We start from the raw sequence: 16,875 nt of genomic DNA, 5'->3' as shown, positions 1-16,875 counted from the left end.
AAGGGTTCTGCGGCCCACTGCGTCTGCTGGCACCCCTTTAGTCGTCCCAACTGGTGACACAAGCCGGGACTGAAGTCAAACCGTTTGTTCCCACGCGCGGAAGCCGATCGTTGCCGCCATTACTGGCGCGGAAATCGATCGTCACGCGCGGCCGGCCACGGGAATTTGGGTCGCCGACTCCGGCGCCCGGCCACGGGAATTGATCACCCGTGGCTGGCATGTTCATCTTCACCTCCCTCACCTTTATATGCTTCACATCTCCTCCACCATTTGCCACGTCTCTTCACATCTCCATCTCTCCCAAAAAGCTCTCTCTCGTCGACACTCTGGCCCCAATGAAGCACCTCGCACGCACCCCGGCTCTTCGATCTCGGGTGTACTACCTCACGGCCGAAGGGATGTACTTCAAGATCACGGTGACTCTCTGTGCCTCAAGGGTGGAGAGGTGGATCCGTGCCGTCAAGACGGATTTTCTCAACGCCGCACAAATCAAGTGCGTCGTCTTGGACTGCGAGTTCACCAACCCTCGCGAGGGTAATCAGCGCGCAGCCATCCTTCAACTCTCGGTGGCGACCGAGAATTTGGTCTTCCAAATTTGTTCGGCTGATGAAGTGCCACAAGTTCTCAAGGATTTCTTGCAGGACAAGACCATCAGATTCTGCGGCACGGCTATCGGCAAAGATGTGGAAATGCTGAGTTCCTACGGAATTGATATTACTTCTGCGTTCGACCTACAAAAGATACTCCCGAACCCCACCAAAAATCTCATTCCGAGTCTGTATGATCTGACAAATTCTACTATTGGGACAAAACTTGAGAAGAAGAAGAGGACGAGGGACAAGAAGAAGAACGACACGGAAGAAGAAGAACTGATTTTTGGATGGACCAATGTTCCATTGAGTTACGAGCAAGTGCACTATGCCACTCTAGACGCTCGCCTAGGATTCGAGATGGCTAGGAGGTATTGGAGACTAGTTGGCTACAATAACCATGTTGATCATCTCAATGTTTAAAGATGACGAGTAGATGGTGGTGTGGTGTGTGGTGTGTGTCTTCGATATTTGTATGAACTATGAATCGTCTCAATATATCGAATCTTTCTATTGTTATTCAAATTCCTCATATTTTCTAACTGCGGTTTACACATTCCTCACATATTAGTTATGTCGTATTCAAGTTCTCCACATTATTTGGCCATACTATATGAATAATGCATATATTATTTGATAATAATAATAAATGAATGAAAACAAAATTATTTCATATTCAAATTCCTCATTTTTTCTAATATAATGCATATATTATTTGTCAAATTACAGTTTACAGATTTAAAGATACTAATTATTTGGGCATATTATCTAAATAATACATATATTATTTGATAATAATAATAATAAGTTAATAGAAACAAAATTATTTCATATTCAAATTCTGCACATTTTTTAATAATAATGCATATATTATTTGTCCAATTGCGGTTTACAGATTTAAAGATATTAATTATTTGGCCATATTATATGAATAATGCATATATTATTTGATGATAATAATAATAATAAATAAATAAATAAAAACTATTTCATATTCAAATTCCTCACATTTATCTGATAACAATGCATATATTTTTTTGTCCAATTGCGGTTTACAAATTTAAAGATATTAATTATTTGACCATATTATATAAATAATGCATATATTATCTGATAATAATAATAAAAATGAATAAAAACAAAATTATTTCATATTCAAATTCCTCACATTTTTCTAATAATAATGCATATATTATTTGTCCAATTGCGGTTTACAGATTTGAAGATATTAATTATTTAGCCATATTATATGAATAAGACATATATTATGTGATAATAATAATATAAAATTAATAAAAACAAAGTTATTTCATATTCAAATTTCTTACATTTTCCTAATAATAATGCATATATTATTTGTCCAATTGTAGTTTACAGATTTAAATATATTAATTATTTGGCCATTTTATATGAATAATGCATATACTATTTGGTAATAATAATAAATGAATAAAAACAAATGTATTTCATATTCAAATTCCTCACATTTTTCCAATAATAATGCATATATTATTTGTCTAATTGCGGTTTACAAATTTAAAGATATTAATTATTTGGCCATATTATCCGAATAATTCATATATTATTTGATCATCATAATAATAAATGAATAAAAATATAATTATTCCATAATCAAATTCCACACATTTTTCTAATAATAATGCATATATTATTTGTCGAATTGCAGTTTAGAAATTTAAATATATTAATTATTTAACCATATTATATGAATTATGCATATATTATTTTATAATAATAATAATGAATAAAAACAAAATTATTTCATATTCAAATTCCTCACATTTTTTCAATAATAATGCATATATTATTTGCCCAATTACGGTTTAAGGATTTAAAGATATTAATTATTTGGCCATATTATATAAATAAGGCATATATTATGTGATAATAATAATAACAATGTAAAATTAATAAAAACAAAGTTATTTCACAATCAAATTCTTCACATTTTTCCTAATAATAATGCATATATAATTTGTCCAATTGCGGTTTACAGATTTAAATATATTAATTATTTGGCCATCTTATATGAATAATGCATATATTATTTGATAATAATAATAATAAATTATTAAAAACAAATTTATTTCATATTCAAATTCCTCACATTTTTTAATAATAATGCATATATTATTTGTCTAATTGCGGTTTACGGATTTAAAGATACTAATGTTATATGGTCATATTATACGAATAATGCATATATTATTTGATTATAATAAAAATAATGAATAAAAATAAAATTATTTCATAACCAAATTCCTCACATTTTTCTAGTAATAATGCATATATTATTTTTCCAATTGCAGTTTACAGATTTAAATATACTACTATTTGGCCATATTATATGAATAATGCATATATTATTTGATAATAATAATATAAAATTAATAAAATCAAAATTATTTCATATTCAAATTCGTCACATTTTTCTAATAATAATGCATATATTATTTATCCAATTGCGGTTTACAGATTTAAATATATTAATGATTTGACCATATTATATGAATAATGCATATATTATTTGATAATAATAATAATAAATGAATTAAAACAAAATTATTCCTTATTCAAATTCCTCACATTTTTCTAATAATAATACATATATTATTTGTCCAATTGTGGTTTACAGATTTAAAGATATTAATTATTTGGTCATATTATATGAATAATGCATATATTATTGGATGATAATAACTAAAAATGAATAAAAACAAAAATATTTCATATTCAAATTCCTCATATTTTTTTAATAATAATGGATATATTATTTGTCCAATTGCGGTTTACAGATTTGAAGATATTAATTATTTGGTCATATTATATGAATAATTTATATATTATTTGATAATAATAATAGTTTTAGAGAGTGGATTTTGTACACCCACGTATGGGTGTGGGTGTTTCCGTCACCGTCCATTGTGCTTTGAGATTCGGATAAAAAGAGGAGAGAGAAATGAATCTTTTCATATACTATGGTGGGCACGAATCTCGAGGAATAAATGAACGGTGATGGAAACACCCACACCCATGCGTGGGTGTACAAAAGTATTTCCGAATAGTTTTATTACTGATTTTATTTTCACTGGAATTCAGTATTATTATCTTATTCATTATTGTTTACTTACATAATTGTTTTTTGTTTCAAAAAAGACAGAAATGTGACACAATGGTATAAGAGTTAATAGAATTGATATGGTAGTATTTACAACAAGGTACAATCACATTCGCTGGAGCACAACACGAAAGAACCGAGGAGTTAAGCATGTTGAGGGTGGAGTAGTGCGAGGATGGGAGACCGAGATGTGAACAAGTCTAGAATTTGACTACATATTAAATTTAATTAGTGTTAAAAAAATGGTCCAAGTGAGACAGTAACGAGTCAAACAATTAGAAAAATGGAAAAAAAATTAGAAAATGAAAAAAAATTGAAAAATAATAATTAGTCTCGGTTGTGCTTACGAGCCGGGACTAAATATCCTCCAGTCCAAACGCTGTATCGTAGCCACGTGGAGGGCCATTTGTCCCGGCTAGTAACCGAGCTGGGACTAAAGGGTTCGCCGTTAGTCCCGCCTGGATAGTCCCGGTTGGTCAACCGGGACTAAAACCCGTTACGGGCCGGAACGGAAGACCCTGTCTCCACTAGTGTGGCAGGCGTGGTGATGCGGCTCAAGAACGAGCTCGACCTTGCCGGAATCTACGCGCTGGCTGGCAAGTTTCTTGGCTCGACCTCGGAAGGGCGAGCGCAAGCGACGGCAGCAGAAAACCTTATGTTTATTTAACTTTTAGGGAGCTGAGGACTTAAAAAGGAGCTAGACCAACGATGTCAGCTAGAAAATTGCTATACGAATCCAACGAGATAAAGTAGGACCCCGAGGACCCTACAAGCTGGCGCGTCAAGCCTTGGATGTCGTTGGTTCCACCGCCATCATCTTCGTTGCGACCAAAAACCTACTAAAAATATCTTTGGAGATTTTTTTCTCACAGAGGAAGGTGGTGCTACGTGGCAGATAAGAGTTCGGAAGCTGCGTAGAGTGCCGACGGAGGAGAGCTCAAAGGGGGATCGTTGGCCTGATCACCTCCAGGCACATCTCCTCCTCCACCATAGCCTCCTCGATGTTAGGAGGACAGTCTCCATCACCACCATCAACATTAGCACCATCTCCATTGTCGTGATCGACTTTATCCCCCTCTTAGTTTGTGTAGACCAAAATCCTAGAACATCTTTGTGGTGTCTTGTGCATGAGTCTAGTTGGCTATTGAGATTGTTTTTTGGTGAATTTATATTTTCAGATTGTCTTGTAATCCATATATACCACAGATCATGTGCATGTTTCAACGTTGTGAGGAGCCCCGCATGTTCGTGAAGGTATTGTATGACTTAGCCATGATTTCTATAAAATATATGCTGTGAGTATTTGATCAAGTTTTGTACTTTTTGTGTTTCTATGATGGTAATATGTAAACATAGATAACATGTTACTTCACCTATATGGGCTCATAGGGATGCACCTTACAGTGGGGAAGAGAGTAGGGATAGTTAGAGTTGACATCAACCATATTCCAACTTGTATACTTGCAATAGGGGATTCTTGATCACACTGGTTGGATTTATGTCCTAATACTCTCTTGATTGCGCACATATGTGCCATTGGGATCAATCACTAGGGGTGTAATTGTAGACGAATGCACCTATCTTAGGCTCCATCCAAATATGAATAAAACTTGAAAAATATAATCTCCATGCTCATATAGAATCTATGTGCTGGATAATCAATGTTGTCCTCGGGAACGTTTGACCCACATAAGTGCACACCAAAGTTGTCCTCTTGTTGCATAGAGAGTTTGGCTTTCTCTTAAAGAGTTTTTTTACTTTGTTACTTGCATTTTAACTTTTTTGTGTTTTACCTTCCGGGAACTTATATAACAAAATATCAAAAACCTTGCATCGTTTACCGTTTACTTTGTCAAGCTAGTGAATTATGTCCTTTGGCTCCTCGTGGGTTTGACACTCCTTACTTATCTAAAGGTATTAAAATTTATCCCCTTTCTCCTCACCCTAACGCTCCAGCAATTGTGTCACTGATGCGTGTGGTTGGCACGTCCGTTGGGAACCCCAAGAGGAAGGTGTGATGCGCACAGCGGCAAGTTTCCCTCAGTAAGAAACCAAGGTTTAATCGGACCAGTAGGAGTCAAGAAGCACGTTGAAGGTTGATGGCGGCGAGATGTAGTGCGGCGCAACACCAGTGATTCCGGCGCCAACGTGGAACCTGCACAACACAACCAAAGTACTTTGCCCCAACGAAACAGTGAGGTTGTCAATCTCACCGGCTTGCTGTAACAAAGAGTTAACCGTATTGTGTGGAAGATGATTGTTTGCAGAAAACAGTAGAACAAGTATTGCAAGAGATTGTATTTCAAGAAAGAGAATTGGACCGGGGTCCACAGTTCACTAGAGGTGTCTCTCCCATAAGACGAACAGCATGTTGGGTGAACAAATTACAGTTGGGCAATTGACAAATAAAGAGAGCATGACCATGCACATACATATCATGATGAGTATAGTGAGATTTAACTGGGCATTACGACAAAGTACATAGACCGTCATCCAACTGCATCTATGCCTAAAAAGTCCACCTTCAGGTTATCATCCGAACCCCCTCCAGTATTAAGTTGCTAACAACAGACAATTGCATTAAGTATTGCGCGTAATGTAACTAGTGACTACATCCTTGAACATAGCACTAATGTTTTATCCCTAGTGGCAACAGCACATCCATAACCTTAGAGGTTCTTGTCACCCATCCATATTCACGGAGACATGAACCCACTATCGAGCATAAATAGTCCATCTTGGAGTTACTAGCATCAACTTGGCCAGAGCATCTACTATTAACGGAGAGCATGCAAGATCATAAACAACACATAGATATAACTTTGATAATCAACATAACAAGTATTCTCTATTAATCTGATCCCAACAAACGCAACATATAGAATTACTTATTGATGATCTTGATCATGTTAGGCAGCTCACAAGATCCGACAATGATAGCACAATGGGGAGAAGACAACCATCTAGCTACTGCTATGGACCCATAGTCCAGGGGGTAGACTACTCACACATCACACCGGAGGCGACCATGGCGGCGTAGAGTCCTCCGGGGAGATGATTCCCCTCTCCGGCAGGTGCCGGAGGCGATCTCTGGATCCCCCGAGATGGGATCGGCGGCGGCGGCGTCTCCGGAAGGTTTTCCGTATCGTGGCTCTCGGTGCGGGGGTTTCGTCACGGAGACTTTTTATAGGCGGAAGGGCAGGTCAAGAGGCGGCACGGGGCCCCACACCACAGGCCGGCGCGGCCAAGGGGGCCGCGCCGCCCTATGGTGTGGCCCTCCGTGGCCCCTCTTCGTCTCTCCTTCGGGCTTCGGAAGCTTCGTGAGAAAATAGGCCCCTGGGCTTTGATTTCGTCCAATTCCGAGAATATTTCCTTACTAGGATTTCTGAAACCAAAAATAGCGTAAAACAAAGAATCGGCACTTCGGCATCTTGTTAATAGGTTAGTTCCGTAAAATGCACGAATATGACATAAAGTGTGCATAAAACATGTAGATAACATCAATAATGTGGCATGGAACATAAGAAATTATCGATACGTCGGAGACGTATCAGCATCCCTAAGCTTAGTTCTGCTCGTCCCGAGCAGGTAAAACGATAACACGTATAATTTCTCGGAGTGACATGCCATCATAATCTTGATCATACTATTTGTAAAGCATATGTAATGAATGCAGCGATCAAAACAATGTATATGACATGAGTAAACAAGTGAATCATATAGCAAAGACTTTTCATGAATAGCACTTCAAGACAAGCATCAATAAGTCTTGCATAAGAGTTAACTCATAAAGCAATAATTCAAAGTAAAGGCATTGAAGCAACACAAAAGAAGATTAAGTTTCAGCGGTTGCTTTCAACTTGTAACATGTATATCTCATGGATATTGTCAACATAGAGTAATATAATAAGTGCAATAAGCAAATATGTAGGAATCAATGCACAGTTCACACAAGTGTTTGCTTCTTGAGGTGGAGAGAGATAGGTGAACTGACTCAACATTGAAAGTAAAAGAATAGTCCTCCATAGAGGAAAAGCATCGATTGCTATATTTGTGCTAGAGCTTTGATTTTGAAAACATGAAACAATTTTGTCAACGGTAGTAATAAAGCATATGCATCATGTAAATTATATCTTATAAGTTGCAAGCCTCATGCATAGTGTACTAATAGTGCCCGCACCTTGTCCTAATTAGCTTGGACTACCGGATCATCACAATGCATTGTTTTTACCAAGTGTCACAAAGGGGTACCTCTATGCCGCCTGTACAAAGGTCTAAGGAGAAAGCTCGCATTGGATTTCTCGCTATTGATTATTCTTCAACTTAGACATCCATACCAGGACAACATAGACAACAGATAATGGACTCCTCTTTTATGCATAAGCATATACCAACAATTAATAATTTTCTCATTTGAGATTTGAGGATTGTTGTCCAAAATCTGAAACTTCCACCATGGAGCATGGCTTTAGTTAGCGGCCCAATGTTCTTCTCTAACATATGCATGCTTAACCATATGGTGGTAGATCTCTCTTACTTCAGACAAGACGGACATGCATAGCAACTCACATGAAATTCAACAATGAAAAGTTGATGGCGTCCTCAGTGAACATGGTTATCGCACAACAAGCAACTTAATAAGAGATAAAGTGCATAATTACATATTCAATACCACAATAGTTTTTAAGCTATTTGTCCCATGAGCTATATATTGCAAAGGTGAATGATGGAATTTTAAAGGTAGCACTCAAGCAATTTACTTTGGAATGGCGGAAAAATACCATGTAGTATAGGTAGGTATGGTGGACACAAATGGCATAGTGGTTGGCTCAAGTATTTTGGATGCATGAGAAGTATTCCCTCTCGATACAAGGTTTAGGCTAGCAAGGCTTATTTGAAACAAACACAAGGATGAACCGGTGCAGCAAAACTCACATAAAAGACATATTGAAAACATTATAAGACTCTACACCGTCTTCCTTGTTGTTCAAACTCAAAACTAGAAATTATCTAGACCTTAGAGAAACCAAATATGCAAACCAAATTTTAGCATGCTCTATGTATTTCTTCATTAATGGGTGCAAAGCATATGATGCAAGAGCTTAATCATGAGCACAACAATTGCCAAGTATCACATTACCCAAGACATTTATAGCAATTACTACATGTATCATTTTCCAATTCCAACCATATAACAATTTAACGAAGGAGAAACTTCGCCATGAATACTATGAGTAGAAACCAAGGACATACTTGTCCATATGCTACAGCGGAGCGTGTCTCTCTCCCATAAAGTGAATGCTAGGATCCATTTTATTCAAACAAAACAAAAAACAAAAACAAACCGACGCTCCAAGACAAAGCACATAAGATGTGATGGAATAAAAATATAGTTTCAGGGGAGGAACCTGATAATGTTGTCGATGAAGAAGGGGATGCCTTGGGCATCCCCAAGCTTAGACGCTTGAGTCTTCTTAGAATATGCAGGGGTGAACCACCGGGTGCATCCCCAAGCTTAGAGCTTCCACTCTCCTTGATCATGTTGCATCATACTCCTCTCTTGATCCTTGAAAACTTCCTCCACACCAAACTCGAAACAACTCATTAGAGGGTTAGTGCACAATATAAATTGACATATTCAGAGGTGACACAATCATTCTTAACACTTCTGGACATTGCATAATGCTACTGGACATTAATGGATCAAAGAAATTCATCCAACATAGCGAAAGAGGCAATGCGAAATAAAAGGCAGAATCTGTCAAAACAGAACAGTTCGTATTGACGAATTTTAAAATGGCACCAGACTTGCTCAAATGAAAATTCTCAAATTGAATGAAAGTTGCGTACATATCTGAGGATCATGCACGTAAATTGGCTTAATTTTCTGAGCTACCTACAGGGAGGTGGACTCAGATTCGTGACAGCAAAGAAATCTGGAACTGTGCAGTAATCCAAATCTAGTACTTACTTTTCTATCAACGGCTTAACTTGGCACAACAAAACACAAAACTAAGATAAGGAGAGGTTGCTACAGTAGTAAACAACTTCCAAGACACAAAATAAAAACAAAGTACTGTAGGTAAAAACATGGGTTGTCTCCCATAAGCGCTTTTCTTTAACGCCTTTCAGCTAGGCGCAGAAAGTGTGTATCAAGTATTATCGAGAGATGGTGCATTGTTATCATGAGCTCCCCCATCCATAGTGGTACTAAGGGCTTTGTCAATTTTAGGCCTATAATAATACTTCTTTGGTCTAGGCACTTTAGAGACATACATAAACTTTTGCTCCTTACCCACATAAGCTTTCTCCTTATATTTAAGAGAAGAAAATGTTGAACCCAAGGTTCCCATAGCTTTTTCAAGTTCGTCAATCCTATTGATTTGATCATCATGGACAGCATTAGTTCCTAGGACACTAATTCTTTCATCAATTCCTCCTAAGGATTTATCTAGTTCATCAGTTTTATCAAGTAATATTTTCAATTTAGCTTCAGTACTTGGAAAATTTTTCTCTATGGTTTCCAATTTTTTCATAACATCTTCAAGAGAGATTTCAGTTTTAACTTTATCAACAGGGGGTATTCCAAATAAGCTCTCAATAATGCAACTAGCTTCTAATGCAGGAGTACTTAGGAAGTCACCTTTTGCGAGACTATCAAGAACATATCTATTCCAGCTAGAAATACCAACATAAAAATTCCTGAGTAAAATAATGGTGGAGTGCTTCTTAGTGCATCTATTATGAGCATCGCTAATTCTATACCAAGCATCTCTCAAACATTCTCCCCCTCGTTGCTTAAACGTGCGAACTTCAACTTCAGGATTACTCATTTTAGTAGTAGTAAATAAAGCAAACTAGATAAAGTAAATGCAAGTAAACTAATTTTTTTGTGTTTTAGATATAGCAAACAAGATAGCAAATAAAGTAAAACTAGCAACTAATTTTTTTGTATTTTGATTTAGTGCAGCAAACAAAGTAGTAAATAAAACTAAGCAAGACAAAAACAAAGTAAAGAGATTGAGAAGTGGAGACTCCCCTTGCAGCGTGTCTTGATCTCCCCGGCAACGGCGCCAGAAATTTACTTGCTGGTGCGTAGTTGACGAGGGAGTTAGAAATCTCTATGGTGCAACTTTTCTTCAGTCCCCGGCAACGGCGCCAGAAATTTGCTTGATGCGTGTGGTTGGCACGTCCGTTGGGAACCCCAAGAGGAAGGTGTGATGCGCACAGCGGCAAGTTTCCCTCAGTAAGAAACCAAGGTTTAATCGGACCAGTAGGAGTCAAGAAGCACGTTGAAGGTTGATGGCGGCGAGATGTAGTGCGGCGCAACACCAGTGATTCCGGCGCCAACGTGGAACCTGCACAACACAACCAAAGTACTTTGCCCCAACGAAACAGTGAGGTTGTCAATCTCACCGGCTTGCTGTAACAAAGAGTTAACCGTATTGTGTGGAAGATGATTGTTTGCAGAAAATAGTAGAACAAGTATTGCAGTAGATTGTATTTCAGTAAAGAGAATTGGACCGGGGTCCACAGTTCACTAGAGGTGTCTCTCCCATAAGACGAACAGCATGTTGGGTGAACAAATTACAGTTGGGCAATTGACAAATAAAGAGAGCATGACCATGCACATACATATCATGATGAGTATAGTGAGATTTAACTGGGCATTACGACAAAGTACATAGACCGTCATCCAACTGCATCTATGCCTAAAAAGTCCACCTTCAGGTTATCATCCGACCCCCCTCCAGTATTAAGTTGCTAACAACAGACAATTGCATTAAGTATTGCGCGTAATGTAACTAGTGACTACATACTTGAACATATCACTAATGTTTTATCCCTAGTGGCAACAGCACATCCATAACCTTAGAGGTTCTTGTCACCCCTCCAGATTCACGGAGACATGAACCCACTATCGAGCATAAATACTCCCTCTTGGAGTTACTAGCATCAACTTGGCCAGAGCATCTACTAATAACGGAGAGCATGCAAGATCATAAACAACACATAGATATAACTTTGATAATCAACATAACAAGTATTCTCTATTCATCGGATCCCAACAAACGCAACATATAGAATTACAGATAGATGATCTTGATCATGTTAGGCAGCTCACAAGATCCGACAATGATAGCACAATGGGGAGAAGACAACCATCTAGCTACTGCTATGGACCCATAGTCCAGGGGTAGACTACTCACACATCACACCGGAGGCGACCATGGCGGCGTAGAGTCCTCCGGGAGATGATTCCCCTCTCCGGCAGGGTGCCGGAGGCGATCTCCTGGATCCCCCGAGATGGGATCGGCGGCGGCGGCGTCTCCGGGAAGGTTTTCCGTATCGTGGCTCTCTGCATCGGGGGTTTCGTCACGGAGACTTTTTATAGGCGGAAGGGCAGGTCAAGAGGCGGCACGGGGGCCCCACACCACGTGCCGGCGCGGCCAAGGGGGGCCGCGCCGCCCTATGGTGTGGCCCCTCCGTGGCCCCTCTTCGTCTCTCCTTCGGACTTCTGGAAGCTTCGTGAGAAAATAGGCCCCTGGGCTTTGATTTCGTCCAATTCCGAGAATATTTCCTTACTAGGATTTCTGAAACCAAAAACAGCAGAAAACAAAGAATCGGCACTTCGGCATCTTGTTAATAGGTTAGTTCCAGAAAATGCACGAATATGACATAAAGTGTGCATAAAACATGTAGATAACATCAATAATGTGGCATGGAACATAAGAAATTATCGATACGTCGGAGACGTATCAGTCACCTCCGCCGTCGTCCCTCGATTCTGGCCAGCTCCAACCAAAATAGTCGTCGTTGTTGGTCACAGGCGAATCTCCATTGACATATAGTTTGTCCTTCCCAAATCGATTCAACAATCACTCTCTCCTGCGTGCCTCCATGTTCATCCCTTCCAATGTTAGGGTTTTGGTCGGTGTCCCTCCATGGTGCTATGTCGCCTCCTTGTTTGATTATCCAGTGCTTAGCTGGTCGTGGACGTGTTCCTCAAGCTGGTGTAGCTCGGCATGGGTTCGAGCACTTTGGTGCTCCTCATGTCCATGTGGTGATGACGGATGTTGGTTTCTTACTCATGTTTGCATTATCGTGGCCTTGTAGGAATTGCTCCAGCATGCCACAACGGTAGATCCCAGGCGCAAGTGAAACTTCTCTCTCGCTTGTCTTATCTCTCTCTCTCTTCCATCCTCTCTTTGTCATGGATAGATGTGGAGGTCATCGATTTCTTTGGTTCATTGTTACTCTGATGAACTATATTTAGTTCATACGCTTGATCTATGTGCTCTAGTTGTAACTAGTTGTCTCCCTTACTGCCAAGTTCAGTTAACCAAACTTGAATAACAATTTCATCAGTTAACTATTGGTATGTATCTGAGATTATTCTCGGATGATTTGGTACATGTGGTGATTTATGGTTGTTTATGTGTCTTTGCAGTTCATTTGCAATATGGTTGACTCCTGAATTACCTCTTAGCCTTTGTTTAGGAATTGCCTAGATTCTCTACCTTAATTTTCAATTAAGGTGAGTATACAAATAGTGACTAAGTGTTGCCTAGCTCTTTTTTTATTACAGCTGCGCAAGATATTGCTTTCTGGTAGTTTGGCTTACTTGCAAACTGTGGTGTGCATTACTTATGAGCTTGTTGGGTTTAGTGATGGATGTTGACTCTAGCGCTACTACTGTGGTGTGATACGTTGCCAACGTATCTATAATTTTTGAAGCTCCATGCTTGTTTTACACCAATTAATATATGTTTTGATTACACTTCGTTGCACTTTTATACATTTTCCGGCACTAAACTATTGACAAGATGCCACAGTGCCAGTTCCATGTTTTTTGCTGCTTTGTATTTCAGAAAAGTTGTACAGGAAATATTCTCATAATTGGACGAAATAAAAGCCGCAGATCTTATTTTACCGTATCGAAGACGAAGTTCGGAGGAGAGACGGAGGGGCGCCTCAGGGCGGCCACACCGACCCATGGCACGGCCAGGGGGTGGCCCGCGCCAAGGGGTGGTGTGGGACCCCCAGGCATCCACCGACCTCGCCCTTCCGCCTATTTATTCACGATCTTGGGAAAAACTTAAATACCCGAGCCTCCATCCACGAAAAATTTCATCGCGGCCACCATCACAGACCCTAGCTCGGGAGGGTTCTAAAGCTCTTCCCGCCACCCTGCCAGAGAGGGAGATCATCACCGGAGGCCTCTACATCGCCATGCCCGCCTTCAAAGTGATGCGTGAAGTAGTTCATCCCTGGACTACGGGTCCATAGCAGTAGCTAGATGGTTGTCTTCTCCAATTTATGCCTCATGTTTAGATCTTGTGAGCTGCCAATCATGATCAGGATCATATTTATGTAATGCTACATGTTATGTTTGCTGGGATCCGATGAATATTGAATACTATGTTGAGATCGATTATATACTTGTCATATATTATTTGTGATCTTGCATGCTCTCTGTTGCTAGTAGATACTCTGGCCAAGTAAATGCTTGTGACTCCAAGAGGGAGTATTTATGCTCGATAGTAGGTTCATGCCTCTAGTTTTCTGGAAGACTGAAAATAACTTTTAAGATTGTAGATGTGTTGTTACTACTAGGGATAAAACAACAATGTTTTGTCTAAGGATAATTCTATTGTTTACTTTACACACATTTCTTAGTGCGATAATTTGTTGCATGCAACTGTACTGGAATGGGTTCGGATGATAACCGGAAGGTGGATTATTAGTCATAGACGGAGTTGGATTACAGTCTATGTATTATGTTGTAATGCCCAAACGAATCTCATAGTAATCATCTTGTCATGTATGGTGTTTATTCTGTCAATTGCCCAGCTGTAATTTGTTCACACACCATGTTATTTATCTTTATGGAGAGAAACCTCTACTGAACTGTGGATCCAGGTCCTTTCTTTTACACTGATAAAATCATCATGTTCTGTTTACTTACTGCCAGCACTGTTCCCTTTAATTCCACTGCAAACAAACATATTTTTCCACACTATACATTTAATCCTTTGCGTTCAGCAAAATCGGTGAGATTGATAACCTCACTATAAGTTGGGGCAAAGTATTTTGGTTGTGTTGTGTGCAGGTTCCACGTTGTTGCTGACGCCGGTAGTGCGCCCTGCCACAAGTCAGCTAGCAACACCTTCAGAAGTCACGCATTTCTCCTACTGGTCGATTAAACATTGGTTTCTTACTGAGGGAAAACTGCTGTTGTGGTCATCATACCTTCCTCTTGGGGTTCCCCAACGGTGTGCAATCTGCGCTCGTCATGGTGTCTCTTTGGAGTGTTCATAGTGGTAACTCTACTGGTAGCATGATCTTCTACTATTGTTGATATCCAACTTGGTACAGATCATCAACTGTTGATGAATTATTTTCTTGGAGGGATACAGAGATGTATATGTACATCTCAAGTATAAGTTAAGCTTTTATGTTTTCCTGTGCAAAGATCTAATGGTATAGGTTGTGATTCATGACTATTGCCTTTTTCTTGTTTGCATAGCATCTCATGTGCCATCTTCTAGTGATAGGATCAACTCTTTGGTTACTCAAATGAGGATGCACAGATGAAGTGCTTGAATAGCATGATCTGGTGAAGTAGCTGGCTATGCCTAGTGATAGTTGCTATCTTGAGTCAAGACTAGTCCAAATGATGATAAAATCCATCATATCTAGTTATATTATACATGAGTATGGTTGTGTTTGTATGAAATATTTTGGGACAATTCCATGTTGATCTGGGCAAGTAATATGTGTTAAATGTGTTGTTGTGATCTTAAGTAACAACCTTTTGCTTGCTTGCATACATGCTTGTGTCTTCTGGCTCAAATCAACCTTCTTGTGGTAAGCTTGTTCCTCCAAGATACTTGATATGCTTCATGTATAAGTTAAGTAAACATGGTGGCACTGCAAAAACACCCTCCATACCTAGCGGATTTTTGGACGGCACAACTCGTAGTCGCATGCAAAAGTTGTTGGCCAGCGGATGGGCACACGTCGCACACAGTTTTCCATCATGGTAGACCCCATATTGGAAAATAAAGATGTCGCAGTAGGTGGCAGGCAAGCCCGACACCATTTAACTTCGTGGTAGATGATACGTCTCCGACGTATCGATAATTTCTTATGTTCCATGCCACATTATTGATGATATCTACATGTTTTATGCACACTTTATGTCATATTCGTGCATTTTCTGGAACTAACCTATTAACAAGATGCCGAAGTGCCAGTTGATGTTTTCTGCTGTTTTTGGTTTCAGAAATCCTAGTAAGGAAATATTCTCGGAATTGGACGAAATCAACGCCCAGGGTCCTATTTTGCCACGAAGCTTCCAGAAGACCGAAGAGGAGACGAAGTGGGGCCACGAGGTGGCCAAACCATAGGGCGGCGCGGCCCAAGCCCTGGCCGCGCCGACCTAGGGTGTGGGCCCCTCGTGACGCCCCTCGACCTGCCCTTCCGCCTACAAATAGCCTTCGTGGCGAAACCCCCAGTACCGAGAGCCACGATACGGAAAACCTTCCAGAGACGCCGCCGCCGCCAATCCCATCTCGGGGGATTCAGGAGATCGCCTCCGGCACCCTGCCGGAGAGGGGAATCATCTCCCGGAGGACTCTACGCCGCCATGGTCGCCTCCGGAGTGATGTGTGAGTAGTCTACCCCTGGACTATGGGTCCATAGCAGTAGCTAGATGGTTGTCTTCTCCCCATTGTGCTTAATTGTCGGGTCTTGTGAGCTGCCGAACATGATCAAGATCATCTATCTGTAATTCTATATGTTGTGTTTGTTGGGATCCGATGAATAGAGAATACCCCATGTTATGTTGATTATCAATTTATATCTATGTGTTGTTTATGATCTTGCATGCTCTCCGTTATTAGTAGATGCTCTGGCCAAGTTGATGCTAGTAACTCCAAGAGGGAGTATTTATGCTCGATAGTGGGTTCATGTCTCCGTGAATCTGGGGGAGTGAGAGAAACCTCTAAGATTATGGATGTGTTGTTGCCACTAGGGATAAAACATTGATGCTATGTCCGAGGATGTAGTTATTGATTACATTACGCGCAATACTTAATGCAATTGTCTGTTGTTTTCAACTTAATACTGGAGGGGGTTCGG

General features: G+C 39.7%; 2 protein-coding genes across 2 annotated transcripts in view; both read left to right on the top strand.

Annotated features, from left to right (window-relative positions):
- Positions 1 to 335: 335 nt before the first annotated feature.
- On the top strand, positions 336 to 1,013 carry LOC127303859 (uncharacterized). Its single transcript, XM_051334568.1, has one exon. It carries the CDS (start codon positions 336 to 338, stop codon positions 1,011 to 1,013), a length of 678 nt encoding a protein of 225 aa, XP_051190528.1.
- Positions 1,014 to 4,276: 3,263 nt separating this feature from the next.
- The window catches only part of LOC139833761 (uncharacterized), a 32,925-nt gene continuing 20,326 nt past the window's right edge, over positions 4,277 to 16,875 (top strand). The window contains exon 1 of the mRNA XM_071824104.1: positions 4,277 to 4,325. Within this exon, the coding sequence (XP_071680205.1) occupies positions 4,277 to 4,325 (49 nt within the window). The remainder of the gene's footprint in view (positions 4,326 to 16,875) is intronic.

This window comes from Lolium perenne, chromosome 7 (assembly GCF_019359855.2).
Source record: "Lolium perenne isolate Kyuss_39 chromosome 7, Kyuss_2.0, whole genome shotgun sequence".
Lineage (NCBI taxonomy): Eukaryota > Viridiplantae > Streptophyta > Magnoliopsida > Poales > Poaceae > Lolium > Lolium perenne.
Note: the sequence above shows the minus strand (reverse complement) of the source record. Positions and strands in the feature narration are given on the sequence as shown.